Below are 19,138 nucleotides of genomic sequence, written 5' to 3' on the forward strand. Positions count from 1 at the left end.
CAAAAACAACATGATTTAGAATGGGCACAAGAAGGGGGAATGACGATGTGGATATATGTATATATATACTGAGGTTGGAGAGATACACGGGTCGGTCCAAGGAAAACAAGGATTCAAGGTGTAAAGCTTTTTCCTTGGTCTTCCGGTACATGGTGATATGTAATGCAAGAAAACAAATAAACACAGAAATGAAATAATTTGAAAGAACGTGCTTCGGGAATGGTGATGCTTCGGACGTGATGCTGATGGACTCTAGTTTGCAACAACGAGGACATTGCTCAGTTTACGGCGCATGGGCGTTGCTGATTCGCTTCTTCAATTCTTCAGGTAAACAAGATATACGATCACAAGATAAAGAAAAGACAAAAACTGCCCTTTCGTTTCTTTTTTTAGGATAAATCAAACCGTAGCCCCAGATCAATAAATGCATACACGTAAGAGGTAACCCAGACCACCCGTTGCCCTTGAAACATCCCAAGACTCCCATCCCTGCCAAGTAAAAGTGTGCTTAAAAGTGTTCCTTCCAGAAACGGAACTGGACTTCGCGGGCCGTAGCGCTCTTGCAGGCAGCCTTAATGTCGCGAGCTGAGGAAATCAGGTTAGCGACTGTCATTTACATTGTGCACAAGGTGCAAGAGAACTTACCAGCTGCAGACGGTCCGCAAAAGTAAACACCCACAGTGCTGCGCATGCTTCCCTCCAGGCCATTAATGTAGGAACGATCGAGGATACCGTCGCGCATGGTGGTAAACAGACGACGGAAGTCCGGGCGACCAAACTGTGTACGGGCTTTGAGCTCAGTGAGGGGATCGGCGTTGGCACCGACGCTGTTGAGGACAATGTTTTGCGTCGTGTCCATGTCGAGCTTCTGCGTCAGGTAGGTGTGGATCTTGAGGAACTCAACGCCGTTGCTGCCGGGCAGTCGGGCAGCCTCGTTGGACTGCTCCTCAAGCGAGGACAGCAGCGTCTGGAACCACTCGAAAGAACCCGTATCCTTGCAGACCCAAATGAACTCGACACGGCGCAGTCGCGTGGGTGGGTTCGGCGAGTTGCGCAGATGCCAAATGTTCTTGAGGATGGAGGCCCACGGCGTGACACCAATACCGGTGCCGATCAGGACTGCAATTTCATTCTCAAAGACGTCCTCAGCGGGAGCTCCGTAGGGACCGTCGATGCGCAATGCGGGCATTTGCTGGCCGTTTTGTAGGGCGACTTCGTACATGCCCATAGGGTCCACGCCGTCGTACAGCTTCGCTTGCGCGTTACCGGCACCGAGAGCATCACCGAGAGCTTGGGTAAAGTCACCGACTTGGCGGACGTGGATGGACACGTATGGGTCGAATGGGCACGAGGTGATGGTAAAAGGGTGCCACTGGTACTTGGAGATGGAGGGGATCTGGAGAAAGAGCCACTGACCAGCCTTGTATCGGAAGGAAGGTTTGGCGAACTGGATTTCGACGACGTCGTATGGATGGCGTACGACACGGGTAATCTTGGTCTCGCGACGTGCGCGAATCTCACGGTATAGGCGCTCCATGAGATAGAAACCGCCCGTCCAGAGCTCCCATCGCCAGCCGAGATAGCCAATGCAGTGCGTCCAGTATTGTTCACCAGCGAACGGCGAGAAAGCGTCGACAGAATCACGCACGAAACAGCCAGTAGTGTGGGTGTACAGCGCCAAGAAAAAGGGAATAAAGAGATGGTGCGTGTACCAAAACGTCTCAAAGGACTGTTGTCGGATGCGGGAGTGGGCTGTGGTGTACATGAGCATCATGCAAAGCAGCATGACGTGACCGGTGATACCACCCGGCTGGCCGTAATGAATCTGGACAGCTGAGACTGGCCGAATCTGGGTCTTTTCGACATTGTAAAAGTTGACGTAGTGAGCGCCTGCGTGGGCAATGCTGAAGACCAGCAGGGCGTAGGCGAGCTGTCGGTGCATCCAGATGTTTTCGTCAAGTGGCAGGAATCGAACTTTCGGACGAATCCATCGCATGATCGTGCGGCAAACCGGGAGGAGAATGAGCATCCCGTCAACGCTCAGGACGAGACCAGCACCACGGGAAATCCAAACCGAGAACTTGAGGGAGTTGAGACCGGCGAGTCGATCATCCGAGGCTTGCTTCCACCTGGTGTTTGTGAGCAAACGCGGCGAGTATGTATCAGACGGTGCAACTTACCAACCATAGGCAAAGATGCCCCAGTGAAATACCCAAAATAGAACATGAAAGAGGAGTTTTCGAGCAGTAAACTGCTTCAGAAAGAGCTCGCGATATCCTAACTGTCCAGCCATCTTGAAAAGAGATTTAGTTGAGCATAAGGATGTAGAGTAAAGAATTCGTGTGTCGACCGGCGACGATAAGTTAGGGGGACGAGGTATCCAAGAGTGTCTTTAAGTGACGTATAAGACAAGTCGTAACGTAAAAGAATGAAAAGGCTGCCGCGGAAAGGCCTAAAGAAGGAACGAAAAGCGCAAGAAGGTGCAGAATTAGATGTATTGGAAAAGAAGGAGAAGTCTGAACCAGCAGGAGGAAGAAAGAACAGACACCGAGGCCCCAAAGTCTGAAGGATGAGACGGAGAAAAGGAAAGAAATGGGACGACAAGAAGAAGGGCGATATGGGCCGAATTAAGGTGATAAATGCTGGGGCGGCAGCAGAGAGAAGCAGGGGAACTTGAGCTCAAAAACGGGGCAAGACCCTGGACGTGTCGCAGGATAAAGAGAAACCCGATCCGGTCTTGTTGGTGCAGGACCACTGCTTCAATTCGTTCGGATGAGTAACCTCCAAAGGCTTTGAAACCAAAGCCTCGCCGCTGGCTTGAACTAAGCAGCGACGCTGTCCCAGGCGTAGAGGCAGGCGCAGAGCGATTCCAGACGAGAGCGGAGTATCGGCCAAAATTTTCGTCTCGGGAATTAACATTAACGGAAAGCAAAATGGAATCCAAAGAACCGGATCGAAGATGTTGCGACGAAAGGAGCCGCAAATATGCGACACTGGGCGTGAGAGAAGCAGTTGGAGGCGGTGGCAGCAGGCGTTTCGAAGCTGACTAGGGTGTTTTGAGATGGCAGTAAGTCGGCATGTAGAGGTGAAGGCGCAGAGCAGAAAATCGAAGTTCGGGAGATTTGAGACGGGGAAAATCTGCGGGCGGGTGGCGCGTGAGCGAGAAATGATCTATTTTGCAAAGAATAAAAAACACAAGACAAAGTCGTGCGGCTGGGCTGCGACTTGTACTATCGAGTTGACGAACTCCAACGGCAGTGGAAGGAGGGACCATTGGGACCGTCCCCGCCGCCGGGCCAGAAGCCTAGCGGCATCCTGGGGCAAGGGAATTGGCCAAAGAGGCAACGCTGATGGGGTGAAAATCGAGACTGCGCGTGCTCTGAGTGGTTGTATAAATTTGGCACTGAGCGGGCCCGGCGCTTAGAGACTTGGGCGTGGCCAACGAGCGACGGCTGAGGCTGCAGTGTGACGGAGCTAGTGTCTGGGTCGAGGACGGGGTTGGTGAGGGTGTGTGTGGGTTCGACCAGAGGTGTGGAATCGCAAGACGAGGGCTCGGCCAGGGGATGAAGAAGCAGATGATGATGATGATGATGAGAAGTGAGCTGACGATGGGCAAATGATGCTTTCCAAGGTGTTGGTGATGGGGCATGGCATAAGAAGCCAAGCGTTTGCAAGCAGGGACAGGCAGTTGGCTGCTGGCAGAGCGGTGAGCTGGGCCTGGCAGAACTGCCGTTTGCTCGTCGACCGTGACCAATGTACGATTCTATTCCTGTCTGCCAGTAGACTTCCTACCCTACCTACAAGACTCTTTCCTCTCATCAAATGACCTCTTCATGATTCCAACAGGGCTCAACTCTGCCCAACTCTTGACACCATCTGGTATCCTGCGGGCGTGCTTCCACCCCCGCCGAGTGCTCGACGTAGCCTGTTTCAGCCGCATCGGACACGGCACCATAGGCGAACGTGCTCCTGCGAGAACCCATCTCATGCAGGTTTGCTACGTCTGATCATCCGTTCCTCTGTTGCCCCTCATCATCATCTGAAAGTGGCCACAATATATCTGGCGCCGGATCGTCGAAAGAACAGAGGCGCAGTTATTCGCAGCGGAAGAGACCCAATGATGCTGTCATATTCGTTTACTCCTTTGCGCTGATGCAGAATCGCACAGCATCCACTTGGCTCACAGCCAAGAGGCCGGTGGCGGTCGCCGGGCGCTTAAAGACAAACATCGACCTGGGCCGATTCCACAGCAACAACTCTGGGTGCGGAGTGACAGGTCACTGCCAGTAGCCAGCCAAAGCGACGGTAAAAAGAGACAGCTGTATCATGCACGCTCTTTACCTCTACGGACAGAAGCGGGACGCAGTTGTAGGCCCGTGGCACAGACCGGAACGCTACCTTGGCTCCTCGCGTACGGAGTACAAGTGATGAATAAAGAAAAAGGCAAAGGTGCTTCTGCACATGACTCAATAGACAGCGAGACAAACGTCTCCTTTTCGCTGCCTGCTGATACGCATCCCTCTAGCAGCCCTATGGACATACATGGCGTTGTTGCAACGAGCGCCCGTGTAAGGCTCGTTCGTGTTGCCTAGCAGTGTCTGGTCTCTTGTCTATGCGAAACATGGACGGATAGACTGTGCTCAACAGCATCACCAACTGCCATCGGCGCGGTCATGAGTCGACATGGCGGGAACGCTGCCATAGAATGCCGATGCTCGATTGATCGTCAGTCCAAAAAGTTCCGGTAGGGTCGTACTGCGCCGGCAGTTGGCAGCCATGTGCGCTGGCTCAAGACAGGCAGGCTGAGCAACTATTACTAAGAAAAGCAAGGTTGCCGTGGCCAGCGAGTGGGTGACGGAAAAAGGCGCCGCTCTACATGAAGATTGTCTTGTTTTATTCCGTTTGCATTTTTAGTTTCCCATTATTCTGCCTGAAAACTTTCGTTTTCCTTTTCTGTTTTCTGCCTTTTTCGTTTTCCGAGCCTTCTTCTTTGCGTTCTTTTCACAACGACTGACGGATACCTACCCGACTAGCCACCAGCCTCTCTGTTTTGCTTGCCCTAGTTGGCTAGCTGGCCGATGGCTGGCTCTCGGCAAACAGGCCTGACCCGTCGCGACCCCGCCGATCCGGAAAACGTTGGCCGATAGTTGGCGAAAAGACGGGAAGAGTTTGACTGAAAAGGCGACAATCGGAACGCAGAGGCGAACAAATTTAAACAAAGACAATCAAAAAGAAATCCAGAGCAGCTTGTAGAAAAGTATCCGTAGTCATCTACCCGTCTATCCATCATAGCTGCGCACAGTCTGCAGAGACATTTGCCTTTCCCTGGTGTGGCTGTGCCAAGCGACGCCATCTTAATGACGTACCAATACAACGTGCATATGCGCTGCACAACCAAATTTTCTCCCAGCAGTAAATTTATCTTTATCCCGAGCTTTCATGACCAGGGTCGCTGCTTCATACTTTCCCAAAACCACTCGCCAGTCGTGGTTCTGGTGCCTCGGTCTAGCTCTCAGCTCCCTCGCTCCGGCCCATGAGCTCCGTTAAAGCTTCCCCACGAGCCCACGGCCCCCTAGTCACCTTGACCGCGCAACATGTCTGGCAGCATTTCCGCTGATGATGTGCGCCGCTACCAGGAACCCTACAGCGGCCACAAACCAGTCCCGACAATTTCCAAATACCGCGAGGAACTGGCATTGCGGCAGCAAGAAGCCATGCAGCATGACGAGGCACCGCCAGCCGACGAGGGCCTCTCCGAGCTGCGCCCCAGCCGCTCCATGCTCTCCGCAGGCCAGCGGCCTTCTTCATCCCTGAGCATACGGAGCGTACTCAGTGACAGGGCCAGCCGCAAGAGCAGATCACGCAGCCGTGGCCGAGACGAAGATGACAAGCCCCAGGAGCTCCCCATGATTGACACGTCTCAGACGGACCCGGCCCTTACTGATCCACGCCAACGTCGCAAGGAACTAGGTGCCAAGGGCAAAGAGAAACGAAAGCAGCGAGCCGAACGCGAAGTCACGGATCCTGTAACGCACCAGACCATTACCATTCAAGATTTTGACGACGACGCGCTCGAAAAAGTGACCTTTAACGATGCCGCCACGCTTGCTCCGAGAAAGTCAATGTCCTCGTCGCGCGATGAGCCCACCGGCACCAAGAAAACCCATGACCCGGCGGCCCTTAACCAGGAGTTTCCTGTTCCCGACTTTGGGGGCCTGCGAGACGAAATCGAACACATTAGCCGCCAAGGCGCCACCGTTGGCGTGTTTGGCGCCGCCATCATTCTGATCGCCGCCTACGAAATATACAAGCTGCTTCCTGCTTCCACGAAACAGGGCAACATCCCTTGGTTCTTGTTCTACGGCGGGTTTTTCTTAATGACATATCTTGCCATCTTCGTTCGCGACTTTAGCTCCAGGCAAACGAGACAGCTTTTCGAAGATGAAATCTGGCATGCGCACCGCGAAAAGATGAAGACGGAGGCAGACAAGAGCACCCACGAGCGGACTGTCTGGCTCAACTCTGTGCTACGTACACTCTGGCCTATCATTAACCCGGATCTCTTTGCCAGCTTCACCGATATTCTTGAAGATGTCATGCAGGCTTCAATTCCTAAAATCGTCCGCATGGTTAGCATTGAAGATATTGGGCAGGGCAGCGAGCCGCTGCGAATTCTTGGTATCCGGTGGCTGCCAAGCGGTGCCACTTCAGAAGCGCTCAACCCCAAGGATGGCTCCGACAAGGACAAGAATGACAAGGACAAAGGGAACAATGCGCCGAACAACCCCTTCAGCCCTCATGCAATGGACGACGAAGAAGGCTCATTTGTCAACCTGGAGATTTCATTTGCCTACCGTACCCGGGCTAGCTCGAGAATGACCAAGCATCGCAACAACGATCTACACCTCTTTGTGGCGTTTTACCTGCCTGGAAACATCAAGATTCCCGTCTGGGTCAACCTACACGGCATTATAGGCACCGTCCGAGTTCGACTTCAGCTCATTGCCGACCCGCCGTTTATTTCCCTCTGTACACTGACGCTCATGGGTCAACCCAAAGTCGCTATGAGCTGCGTGCCTCTTGTTCAGCGAGGTCTGAACATCATGGATGTTCCTCTGATCAGCAACTTTGTGCAGGCAGCAGTCGACGCTGCTGTGGCACAATATGTCGCACCCAAGAGCTTGACAATCGATCTTCAGAAGATTCTAGTTGGCGAAGACTACAAGAAGAACACCTTGGCCAAGGGCGTTTTGATGGTCACCATAAAGCGAGGCTACGACTTCAAGATGGGCGACGCTGCCATCCCCTTCTTCAGAGAAGGTGGCTCAGATCCATACGTCTCTGTTGGCTGGGCAAAATTTGGCAAGGTTATTTGGAGCACTCGCATCATGTTCAAGGAAATGTCTCCCTGCTGGGACGAGACCTGTTTTGTTCTGGTAACACCGGAAGAGTTGAACATTGACGAGCGCCTCCGCGTCCAACTTTGGGACTCTGACCGATTTACTGCCGACGATGACCTGGGCCGCATCGAAGTCAGTCTGAAGGAAATCATCGAGAATCCAGAGTCTAATGGCAAGCTGTCTGACCGTGCGGACGGATTCAGAGCTCTCAAGTCTGGCGACAACATGCCTGGCAAATTGGAATGGAGCGTCGGTTATTTCTCCAAGACCAAAATTCTCGACAGTCAATTTCAGCTGCAGTCGCGGGATCCGCGCGTTCGTACGATGGAACAGCTCAAGAAAAAGGTTGAGCGTACCTGCGAGCGCAAGCTGCGTGAAGCCATGCTCAAAGACACCACATTAGAGCGCCATGAGGAAGATATGGAAAAGAAGCGTGTGCTCGAATTTAAGAATGAGCATGACGAAATGATCATATCCGCACCACCTCCAGAGGAATACCCAAGTGGTATTCTTAGCATTCAGATCCATAATCTGACTGGCCTTGAGATTAAGAAGCTCAGCAAAGAGCACAAGTCCAAGTTTGGTGGTGCCAGTGATGACGAGGAGGAGACTGGCGAAGGCCTCCCCTCTTCGTACTGTACCATCATCATCAACCACCGCAAAACATTCAAGTCTCGTGTGAAACCTCAAAACAGCAAACCCTTCTTTAACGCAGGCTGCGAGCGCTTTATCAGGGACTGGCGCGACTGCGAGGTCTATGTGTCTGTTCGCGACGCTCGTCTGCATGAAGACGATCCTCTGCTAGGCATCGTACATCTTCCTCTGACCCAGGTTTTTAAGCAACGTTCACAGGTCATGGGATGGTGGCCTATTTCTGGTGGCATCGGTAATGGGCGTATCCGCATCTCTCTGGTGTGGCGCAGCGTGTCGCTCCAAGCACCTCGGAACCTGCTCGGCTGGCAGTACGGGACTCTGGATATTCGCCACAAGGCCATTGGTACAGATGTGCCAGATGATTTGCGCAGTTGCAAGCTTCGATTACAAACGAACATTAGCACTGGCAAGATGTATTCATCGGCTTCGGAAGACGGACACGCCGTCTGGGCGACAAAATCGAGCAAGCATGTCGCTCTAGCGCTGCACCAGCGATACAGCAGCTGTTTCTCCATCACCTTTGTAGATGGTCGAGGACTCTTGCGTGACCATATTGCAGCGTTTTGTGTGCTGTGGCTCAAGGATATCCCTGATGAGGAGGAGCAGGAGATTGATCTCACAGTTTGGAAAGGTGACTATAAACGCGCCTTGTCCAATTGCATGGAGACATGTGGTGACAAAGTGGGCACGCTGAAACTACGCCTGACACTCTGGGCGGGCATGGGCAGCGCACACACAAGCTGGGCCAGCGGCAGCGAGCACCTGCGGCAAGTGGTGGAGGTCATTGATACGGCGCGTGACATTCTCCAGACGGACGACTGGGAGAAGGAAGCCGGCATCGTGGACGTAGACAATGCTGCTTGCGCTGTGGACTCGTCGGACGATGACGGTGCCGACAACGACCCGGAGAATGAAGACGCGAAAAGCCAGCACCACCTTCGGCACGGCCGCAGGGGCAGCTCAGGCAAGGACTCGCTACCAGACGGCAGCATATCCGAGAAGCAGAGCATGATGGACCAGGTGCGCGATTACAAGAAGAAGGCCAAGACGCTGCATCGCCAGCACCGGGGCATCATGCAATGGAAGATTCCGCGCACGGCCAAATGGGTCAAGAATAAGTTTGGTCGTGTGGAAGATGGGGTGTCGGGCATGTTTGAGCACGAGGTGAAGCACAAGACCGACATTGAGACGGAGGTCTAACACTTTCATGATACACACGAATGTTATTGTTTTCTTCAAGCTTGAAGATGTACATTGCGGACAAGGGCCGGCCATGCAGAGTCATTGGCAGGAAAACGGTACAAACAAAGTAGCCTTGATATGGGAGGGGATGGATAGACTGCATACATTGATACACATTATTATTTCTCCGTGACCTGTTTGAAAACCTTGCTGTGTGCAACCGCGCATATGTCATTTCAATTCTATATGCTTTGATTATTAAAACAGTCTATCGTTTGCGTGTGCGTATGGCGACTTGGTGCGCGCCATCTTTATAGTCTCTCTTTTGCCAGCAAAAACAATGCAGCTATACAGCCTCAACCAAAATACCGAAAGAAAACAAAACAGTGCAGATGAGAAATAGTTTACTTGCTGTTGACCCAGCTGAGATAGCTGTTCCAGCCGATGGAGATGACATTGGCAAAGAGCACGCGGTACTGCAGGGGCAGGAATGCAAAGTTGATGGTCTGGACAAAGGGCCAGACCATCCAGTTGGTCTGGAGGGCGGGCCACCAGGTTTTCTGGAGGCGCTCCTTGGGGGAGGCGCCCTCCATGGTGGCCATGCTGCCGAGGAAGACGCCAATCATGGTGGGGGCGAAGACGGACTGGTCGATGAAGACGCGGGCGAGGGTCTCGACGCGCTTGTTGGTGAAGGTGACGCGGCGGGCGAGGAAGTTGAACCAGGTAGTGGCGGCCGGGCCAAAGACGACTTTTTTCGTGTAACGTTAGTGTTTTTTGCTTCGATATGTTGCAGTGCAAAGACGGGGCAAACTCACCACCTCCGTAAAGGGCCATGCGGCCGGTGCGGGCAAAGTCGTGCTTGTCAAGACCGCGCTGGTCGACGAGCTGCTGGGCGGTAATGTCGCCCGTGGCAAAGAGCACGGCGGTGGTGATGCTCTGGGTGAGAAGGGGGCGCGCGGCGAGGCGGCCGTTGTACCTGGGGGTTCATGAGTGCGTGTTCGATGAAGCGGTCAGAGGCAGGAAGGTGTTGGACATACCATCGGAGAAGTGAGACAACCATGATGAAAAGTGTGAGTATATGTGAGAAGAAAAGAGACTAGATGCGCGCAGTGGCTGATGAAGCGCAAGGCGATATCGGCAAGCTTGCGGGTGAATGTGAGAATGGAAGAGACGAATGACGAGGAAACAGAGTCGGGCCTTGAATGAATGCAACAAGCTGCAGGACTCGTGGATTAAGCCGTGGAGCAGAGGAATCACAAATGGAAAGAGAAGCACAGCAGGTCAATGACGGGAAAAGATGAGAGGGAGGAAGACGGATGAAACGAAAGTGTGCAAGCGTTTTTGACCCTTTTTCGGCATCTTCCCTGTCAGACCAACGCGCTGGATGCGCTAGCTGGGCCTCCCCATATTAAAAAAAATCTTGAGCGGGCGTGGGGCCGCGCCGCCGCCAAACAGGCGCTAAAAAAGAGCCTCCAGGTAGGTAGGCTGTGGGCGCCGTACCTATCAAGCAAGACAAGACAAGACAGCCTGTGACAGCAGGAGAGCCATAATGATGGGGACAAAAAGAAGCAGAATAGAGTAGTGAAAAATTCCAATGCATCCTCTTTGTGTTTTCTTCTTCTTCTTTTTTTTCTATACCGATATTGATGAAGCGTTCGCATCCCACTCTGCTGCCCACCGCCTTGCCCTTCCCGATCTCGTAGCTCCGCCTCTGCCGGGGCGCAAATCTTGGGGGAAAACAACCCATCGTCAGGATTGCCTAAAATGGACTCCCGAAAAGTATATACTTTGGGCTTGTTAGTAGCCAGGCACACGCACGCGCTTGTTCCTGAAGAGGCGTGGCATGTACACTTTAATTGTACCAAGTGCATCCCCCATCCTTGCAGGAACCTCAACATGTCTTGCCCCTACCTAGCTTTAAGGTCTGGCAGCGGTTGAGCGGGACATGGGCACCTGCCCTGTGAACCCTGCCTGCCTGTAGCAAGCCATGAAGCCACCACTCACGATTAGGGGAAGCTCGGCGTGGCCCTAGCTCTTGCCATCTCATGACCACTTTGACCAGGATAGCCTGCCAGTCGACCAGCATATCGTAGATTACAGAACCCGTCGTAGAGCAGCATCGACTTCGAGAGAAAAGTCCCCTTACTTGCCAACTTGCCTCCTCCATAACCCCGCGCCGCCCGTCACCACCGTCGTCTCTATCGCGTGGTGCCATTTACACCGTCACCAATGCACAGAGAAAAATAAAAACAGACATTTTCTTCACGATATAAACACCACGATAGTCACAACCCACACGTCGCCCGCATGGCTGGCACCGGTAGCTGGGCGTCCCTCGAGGCGCGCTATGGAAAGCTCTTTCGAACGCTCACCTGGGTGGCCTTTATCCCCGCCCTGCCCATGCTCCTCGCCCACGGCTTCATGTCTAAGAATGCCGTCCCCGTTGCTGGCCTCGTCCCGCAGTCCCTCTCCACCGTCGCGGGAATATGGCTTCTTCGCCGCCAGAGCAGGTCGCGCGCCCTCCAAGACGCCGACGGCGAGCAGATCGGGGCCGGCGGCAGCGGCGGCATCATGGGCTCCGTTGAGGGTGCCGTGGAAGATGGGATCCACGAGGTCGATTCCATCGGCGAAAAGCTCACCCACCCGTTTCTTGTATTCGCCTTTGACATTGCTATCGCTGCGGGTATTATGGTTGTCCTGGTCTATACATGGAAGTCATCGAGCAAATCGGCTGCGCTTAGCATGCTCGCCGCTTATGCCACGATTCCTCTAATTCTGAGCTTGTGAGTACATGACTAATGGTCGTTTGGTGTCGAACCTGCTGCTGACCACCTGTTGTTAGCATCTCGCATGTGGCCCTGGCTGTTGCCGCGCTCTGGGACGGCCTCGCCATTCACGGCCACATAAAATGGGCTGCCGCGCGCGCCATCGAACTCGACTGTCCCAACTGCAGCCACAGCCTCTGGCCAGAACAGCCAACCGTCCCCTGGTCGCGTTTTTTCAAAAAGAAGAGTACAAACTCCTACGTCCCAGCCTTTACGGATGGTGCGCGGTCGTATCACTCGGAAGACGAAGACGACCATGGAATTCTCGGCTATGGTGGCGCGCCCCAGGCTATCGACATTCAATCCAAGAAGAAAAGCAAAGCGCTGGCGCCTGTCGACGAGACCTCGGCCTTGTTGGAGTAATTTGGCTCGGAGAAGCTGGCTCGTGTCGCAGGATAGCTCACGTGCCACTTTTATCTGTTGTTGAGATTGCTTTGTTGACGATACCTTTACGATACCCGTTTGAACTCATCTTTGCGTCGAGTTTGCGAATACCCCATGCCTTCAGGATTCAAGTCTTGTCGCGTTTGACGCTCTGTTATGGTAGGGCAGGACGTACCTAGATCCTATAGCCGTTCATATCCTACATAGTTGGAGTCATAAATTTGATTATGATTAACGAAGAAGACATGGAATCCTGTCACGCCGCGCGACGAGGGTGAGCGTGCTTCGTCATGGTGAAACCATGCAGTCGTAATGGAACAACCTTTCGGGAAGCACCACCTGCGCCGAGCGACAACCTTATCGCGGGACCGGAGGGTATCAGCACTACGAGCTGCCACCGCGCACCACCTGCGCATCTGAAGGAGCACTGTTTGCCGCAAACATGGTTGACTCGGTCGTTGAGCCGCAGCGAATATTGGCACCATCGAGGGCGTGCACAACGAGCCTGGCCAGAGTTGAGACGGCGAAAAACCAAAACGCAGATGACACTATGGGCACCGGGTGCTGTCCTTATCGCCAAGTCGTCTGGGTGACTTATCTTTAGCGCTTTGTCGACGCCATGTGCAGCATGTATGGTTCATCCAAGTGGCGGTGCGGCACCGGCTTTGAAGACCCAATTTGGGCCAACCACTTGGCTGCCTTAGGCCACCCCCTCCCTCACCCGACTTTTCGACCCGCCGGCCAGCCTGCCAGCCCATTTTACCGCCTTTGGGTGTGACTGACTACCACCAATTTGATCCGGGTTTTCGACGCAAGACTGCAGCCAAGGCCAAAACCCGTACCGTGCCATCAGGATCCATCCTGACGCAGCATCCTCTCCTCCTCCTCCTCCTCCTCGTCTTCTTTCCCCCTCCTCACCTCGATCCCGACCGCCGCCACAACATCAACTCTGCAGCCCTTCGCCTCCATCGCCATGTTGCCGTCCTCGGTGCGCCGCGTCGCCCCGACGGCTGCTGGCCTCGCAGCATCAGCGGCTCCCAGGGCCGCCGTCGCTGCTGCTGCTTCGACGCCCGTCATCATGCGCGGCCACCAGCGCCGCTTCTCCTCGTCCAAGCCCTCGCGCCCCGACAACGGCTCCAGCGAATTCTCGGCCGGCCAGTCTGTCCCTGCCTCGTCGTCGCGGCACGAGGGCAAGGCTTCGGGCGACAAGCGGAAACGAAAGAGCAAGGAGGCGGCGGCCCGTGATGCCTCGTTCAAGAAGCTGCCCAGTGTCCCTGCCACGCACCACATGTCCCAAGAAGGTATGCCGCAGAAGAAGAAAAGGAGAGCAGAGGCAGTTCAGTCCTGCTCTCGGCTTGACGCCCCTACTTGCGCAGATCTATACTAACGACTTCATCGCTAGCCCTCGGTCTCTCGAGCTTCTTCTCGCTTCACCGCCCCATCTCGATCACCCAGACCATGCCACGAACCGTTTCTGACGAGCACTTTGCTTCCATCTTTGCGGCCCGCTCCAAGGCTAGCCGCATGTCCGAGACTATATCCACCCTGTCCGACACCATCGACCAGCTCGAGGGTCCCATGGCCCAGATGACCATCGGTGGCCAAGAGGAGCAGATGCAGAACGGCATGCAGCGCCTTGAAGTCCGCAACGCCGACGGCAGCGAATCCAGCGTCTACCTCCAGGTTGACACCATGTCGGGCGACTTTTTGCCCTTTCGTCCGCCGCCGCTGCCCCAGGCCCAGACGGCCGCCGGCGAGGGCGAGACTAGCATGGCGGCCGAAGCCGAGGCGGCCGAGGAGAACCCCCAGCACCGCGTCTACAAGGCCATGTTCACCATTGAAGAGTCCACCGAGGCCGACGGCCAGATCCGCATCGTTGCCCACAGCCCGCGCATCATCAACGAGGAGCAGCCGCGCAGCTTCATCGAGCGCCTCGCCCAGCGCCAGCTGCGCTTCGACGAGTCCCGCGCCCGCCGCGCCAACGGACACGCTGCCGGCGAGACCATGGAGGCCATTAGCGTCAAGCGCCAGCGTAAGCTCCGTATGAAGAAGAAGAAGTACAAGAAGTTTATGAAGCGAACGAGAAACCTGCGCCGCAAGCTTGACCGCACATAAAGGCGGTCACGTTTGCACGGTTCTGGCGTGCACGGTTCTGGCGTGTGTATATTAGATCTATTTTCCCTTTGTTAATTGCTTCATGCTGGCACATTTCATCAGGTCGGGGCTGATTTACGAGGTGTCGTGTCTGGTGCGACAGTTTGGAGTATGCTGGAACCAGGCATGCTACCAAGAGCTGTTTTCGACTTTTTTTTTCACATTACAATGCATCATCCATAGACATTGCAACAGCAATTCGCCAACATAGAAACGATTTCAAACCAGTCGCGTGGCCGCTTTGTGCATTCTGGTTCTACTGACGCTGATACTACATGCGGCACGGCCAATTTTACACATGCTAACAAATCGAAAGACGTCCAACTGCTTTTATGATTTGCCTTAGAAACAATTGTTGCTGGACGTCTTTCTGTCAACTACTGATACATCGCTTTAGCGGCCAGTTCTTGAAATGCCCCATAAAAAGTTAAGGCCGCTGCGACACACCGCCTGGCAGAAAGCCAACCGCCCGCCAAAATTTTGGATTTTGCCCGCCAGCGAATAGTCGCCTCGGACAGCCATTTTTTTCTGTCATTGCTGGGTTACCTGTGATCGATTTCAACCGCGAAATTGACAAAGCCGGCACCATGTCTGCTCGCAAGCAAGTGTAAGTACTCTTGCTGACCTCGTACGGAAATCAAAATCAAGATTTTCGTGACTTCCAAGAGCTTGAGCTGACTCTCGCAGCGATCCCCGTATCGGCGCCTTGATTCGAAATGGCCTACAAGAAAAGAAGAGAAGCTTCTTCGTCGTTGTTGGCGATCACAGCAAAGATGTAATCGTGCGCCTACACTACATCATGTCGCGTGTCGACATTAAGCAGAACAAGTCGGTTCTGTGGGCGTACAAGAACAAGCTGTTGAACTTTACCAGGTATGCGAGCAACCACTCCAAACCGGTCCCTTGAAAAGCTTCGGCTCTGGCTAATCAGCGGCACCAATTACAGTCACCGAAAGAAGCGCGAGGCCAAGATCAAGAAGGAAATCAAAAGAGGCATCCGCGAAGTCAACGACGAAGACCCGTTCGAGCTGTTCATCTCGCTGCACAACATCCGCTACACCTACTACAAGGAGACGGACAAAATTCTCGGCAACACCTACGGCATGTGTATCCTGCAGGATTTCGAGGCCGTGACGCCCAACACCCTCGCGCGCTGCGTCGAGACGGTCGAGGGCGGTGGCCTGGTCATCCTGCTGCTCAAGGGCATGAACTCGCTGCGCCAGCTCTACAACCTCTCCATGGACGTGCACTCGCGGTACCGCACTGAGGCGCACGCCGACGTCGTCGCCCGCTTCAACGAGCGCTTCCTGCTCTCTCTCGGCGGCTGCGAGTCGTGCCTCGTCATCGATGACGAGCTCAACGTGCTGCCCATCTCGGGCGGCAAAGACGTCAAGGCCCTCCCGCCGCCCGACCGGGACGAGAGCAAGACGCCCGCCCAGCGCGAGCTCGAGACCATCAAGGACGATACCCAGGACCGCCAGCCCGTCGGCTCCCTCGTCAACCTCGCACGTACCGTCGACCAGGCCAAGGCCCTCCTCACCTTTACCGAGGCCATTTCCGAGAAGACGCTGCGCAGCACCGTGGCGCTGACCGCCGCCAGAGGTCGTGGCAAGTCGGCTGCTCTGGGTGTTGCCGTCGCTGCTGCAGTCGCCTACGGTTACAGCAACATCTTCATCACGTCCCCATCGCCCGAAAACTTGAAGACGCTGTTTGAGTTTGTCTTCAAGGGCTTCGACGCTTTGGGCTACGCCGACCACGCCGATTACTCTATTATCCAGAGCACAAACCCCGACTTCAACAAGGCCATTGTTCGCGTCAACATCCACCGCCAACATCGCCAGACTATTCAATATATTCGCCCGCAGGACGCTCATGTTCTCGGACAAGCCGAGCTGGTTGTCATTGATGAGGCTGCTGCTATTCCTCTGCCGCTGGTCCGCAAGCTCATGGGCCCGTACCTCGTCTTTATGGCCTCCACTATCAACGGTTACGAAGGCACTGGTCGCTCGCTATCGCTCAAGCTCATCAAGCAGCTGCGTGAGCAGTCGCGCTCCGCCTCTGCTGGTGGTGTTGACACCGAGATTGCGGATCGCGCTACTGGCCGTGCGGCCAAGGGCGAAGAGTACCAGGCTGGCCGTAAGTTGCGCGAGATTACACTCTCTGAGCCCATTCGTTACGCTCAGGGCGACGGTGTCGAGAAGTGGCTCAACAAGCTGCTGTGCCTCGACGCTCAGCTTCCCAAAATCAAGGCCGGAGCCCCTGATCCTCTCCAGTGTGAGCTCTGGAGCATTAACCGCGACACCCTCTTTTCCTTTCACCACGTATCGGAGGCGTTTCTACAGCAAATGGTTGCGCTTTACGTGGCCAGTCACTACAAGAACACGCCCGACGATCTGCAACTGATGAGTGATGCGCCCGCTCACGAGCTCTTCGTTCTCACTGCTCCTCGATCGGACCAAACGGGTAGACTTCCTGAGCCTCTGTGTGTGATCCAGGTCGCTCTCGAAGGTAAGATTAGCAGAGAAAGTGTGTTGAACAGCCTGAGTCGCGGTCAAAGACCTCACGGTGATCTCATCCCGTGGCTCGTCAGCCAGCAGTTCCAAGACGAGAACTTTGCTACGCTGTCTGGTGCTCGAATCGTGCGAATTGCGACCAACCCAGGATATATGGGCCAGGGTTACGGCTCCAAGGCCTTGGAGCTTCTGGTCAACTATTACGAGGGCAAGTTTGCCAACCTGTCCGAGGACGAGGATCAAGCCATGGAAGATCGAGTCAGCAGAGTCACCGATGCTGAGCTCTCCAAGTCATCGCTTCTGGACGACAAAATCGCCGTCCGTGACGTCAGCAAAATGCCGCCTTTGTTCACCAGCCTGGCGCAGAAACGGCCCAACAAGCTGGACTACATTGGTGTGAGCTACGGGTTAACCAAGGAGCTACAAAAGTTCTGGAAGCGCGCCTCGTTTGCTCCCGTATACCTGCGCCAAACGGCCAACGACTTGACTGGCGAACATACCTGCGTCATGCTGCGACCTCTGGAGACGGGCGACGACTCGAGCTGGCTCGGCGAATTCTCACGCGATTTCCAGAAGCGATTCAACTCTCTCCTCTCCTACCAGTTCCGAACGTTCAACGTGCAAATAGCCCTGAGCATCGACGAAGCTGCCTCGGCCGGCGCGAAGCTGGACGGCAACGAAGTCGCCCCCCTGACCAAAGAGGAGCTGGATCGCTTCATGTCGCCCTTTGATTTGAAGCGCCTGGAGTCGTACGCCAACAACATGCTCGACTACCACGTCATCCTCGACCTGCTGCCCACCATTGCCAGCCTCTACTTTAACGGCAAGCTCAAGCAGAGCGTGAACCTGACAGGTATCCAAAAGGGCATCGTCATGGCCATGGGTCTCCAGCGCAAAGACTTTGAGGCGGCGTCGCAGGACCTGACGGTGCCGGCGCCGCAGCTCATGGCCATGTTCATCAAGGTGCTCCGCAAGGTGACGACGCACTTTGCCTCGCTCGTATCGGCGGCCGTGGACGCGGAGATGCCCAAGGCGCAGCAGGTGGGCGTCAGCCGTGCCGACGCCAGCGCCGCGCACGACGGCGAGGACGTGGTGGGCGGCAGCGTCGACAAGTACGCGCCGCTGACGCTGTCGCTCGATGATGAGCTGGCCGAGGGCGGCGACGAGGCTCTGCAGCAGCTGCGCAAGAAGCAGCGTGAGATGATTGACTCGCTGCCGCTGGACCAGTACGCCATCGACGGCGAGGCTCCCGGCTGGGAGGAGGCCGAGAAGCAGCTCAAGAGCGCGGCCAAGGACGGCAAGGTCGTGAGCGTCAAGTCGTCGGGCAAGACGAAGCGCAAGGCGGCGGCGGGCTCGACGACGGCGGGCGAGGTGTACGAGGAGGTGTTTGGCGACAAGTCGTCGAGGAAAAAGGCCAAAAAGGACAAGAAAGACAAGAAGGCGTAAATGGGCCAGCTGCATTGCTAACCAGGTCGCGGTTGGGGACGGGATAGATGTGCCTGCTTTTATCTACACTATAGGCGTTTTGTTGTACTTTTCCTTTGCATTAGTTGTCTGGGGTGTTCATCCTCGTGTGGACGTGGGTACTACTGTATATACACACCATTAAAAGAACACATTGTTTTGAGCAGCCCCTGTTGGTCGAGTTGCGTGTGTAGGTTGCCATGGCGCGCAGGTCGCCACTCACGCCTCGTCTTGTGCGACTGCTTTATTTTTCTGCCAACCAAAGACAACCCCCCCCCCAAAAGGCATCTGTGTCCGGAAGAGGGGTTGGGTTGCCCGGTTGCCCGCCAGTTTGTGCGACGAGCGACGATCCCGGACATTGGCAACGCCCGCAACCTATTGCCTCGGTGCTCGGCCATGGTTCCTTTGTTCTAATTTCAAGCAAATGTGCCACGAAGCGGTAATAGCGGGAGCCGGAAGCTTGTTTTTTTCTTCTTGAAAATCAGGAGGCGAGCTGTAGGCACAACTCGGCGCTGTGCTCTCACCTTGTGTTCAGTGTTTAGGGGACCGCGAGAACGAGATT

The 19,138-nt window shown here is 54.9% G+C and overlaps 6 protein-coding genes across 6 annotated transcripts; 4 read left to right on the top strand and 2 right to left on the bottom strand.

Moving 5' to 3' along the window:
• Positions 1-508: 508 nt before the first annotated feature.
• LMH87_005995 (uncharacterized protein) lies at positions 509-2,293 on the bottom strand (the record flags this gene model as incomplete). The annotated part of the gene is made up of 3 exons (XM_056203813.1): positions 509-585; positions 646-2,129; positions 2,181-2,293. The coding sequence occupies 3 exons, from the start codon at positions 2,291-2,293 to the stop codon at positions 509-511; spliced, it is 1,674 nt and encodes a 557-aa protein (XP_056059233.1).
• Positions 2,294-5,594: 3,301 nt separating this feature from the next.
• LMH87_005996 (uncharacterized protein) lies at positions 5,595-9,254 on the top strand (the record flags this gene model as incomplete). Its single annotated transcript, XM_056203814.1, has 1 exon — positions 5,595-9,254. The coding sequence occupies one exon, from the start codon at positions 5,595-5,597 to the stop codon at positions 9,252-9,254; it is 3,660 nt and encodes a 1,219-aa protein (XP_056059234.1).
• Positions 9,255-9,640: 386 nt separating this feature from the next.
• LMH87_005997 (uncharacterized protein) lies at positions 9,641-10,296 on the bottom strand (the record flags this gene model as incomplete). Its single annotated transcript, XM_056203815.1, has 3 exons — positions 9,641-9,984; positions 10,052-10,212; positions 10,274-10,296. The coding sequence occupies 3 exons, from the start codon at positions 10,294-10,296 to the stop codon at positions 9,641-9,643; spliced, it is 528 nt and encodes a 175-aa protein (XP_056059235.1).
• Positions 10,297-11,543: 1,247 nt separating this feature from the next.
• On the top strand, positions 11,544-12,424 carry LMH87_005998 (uncharacterized protein; the record flags this gene model as incomplete). Its single annotated transcript, XM_056203816.1, has 2 exons — positions 11,544-12,019; positions 12,079-12,424. The coding sequence occupies 2 exons, from the start codon at positions 11,544-11,546 to the stop codon at positions 12,422-12,424; spliced, it is 822 nt and encodes a 273-aa protein (XP_056059236.1).
• Positions 12,425-13,418: 994 nt separating this feature from the next.
• LMH87_005999 (uncharacterized protein) lies at positions 13,419-14,560 on the top strand (the record flags this gene model as incomplete). Its single annotated transcript, XM_056203817.1, has 2 exons — positions 13,419-13,746; positions 13,848-14,560. 2 exons carry the CDS (start codon positions 13,419-13,421, stop codon positions 14,558-14,560), a joined length of 1,041 nt encoding a protein of 346 aa, XP_056059237.1.
• Positions 14,561-15,186: 626 nt separating this feature from the next.
• LMH87_006000 (uncharacterized protein) lies at positions 15,187-18,558 on the top strand (the record flags this gene model as incomplete). The annotated part of the gene is made up of 3 exons (XM_056203818.1): positions 15,187-15,206; positions 15,287-15,472; positions 15,546-18,558. The coding sequence occupies 3 exons, from the start codon at positions 15,187-15,189 to the stop codon at positions 18,556-18,558; spliced, it is 3,219 nt and encodes a 1,072-aa protein (XP_056059238.1).
• Positions 18,559-19,138: the final 580 nt, after the last annotated feature.

This window comes from Akanthomyces muscarius, chromosome 1 (assembly GCF_028009165.1).
Source record: "Akanthomyces muscarius strain Ve6 chromosome 1, whole genome shotgun sequence".
NCBI lineage: Eukaryota > Fungi > Ascomycota > Sordariomycetes > Hypocreales > Cordycipitaceae > Akanthomyces > Akanthomyces muscarius.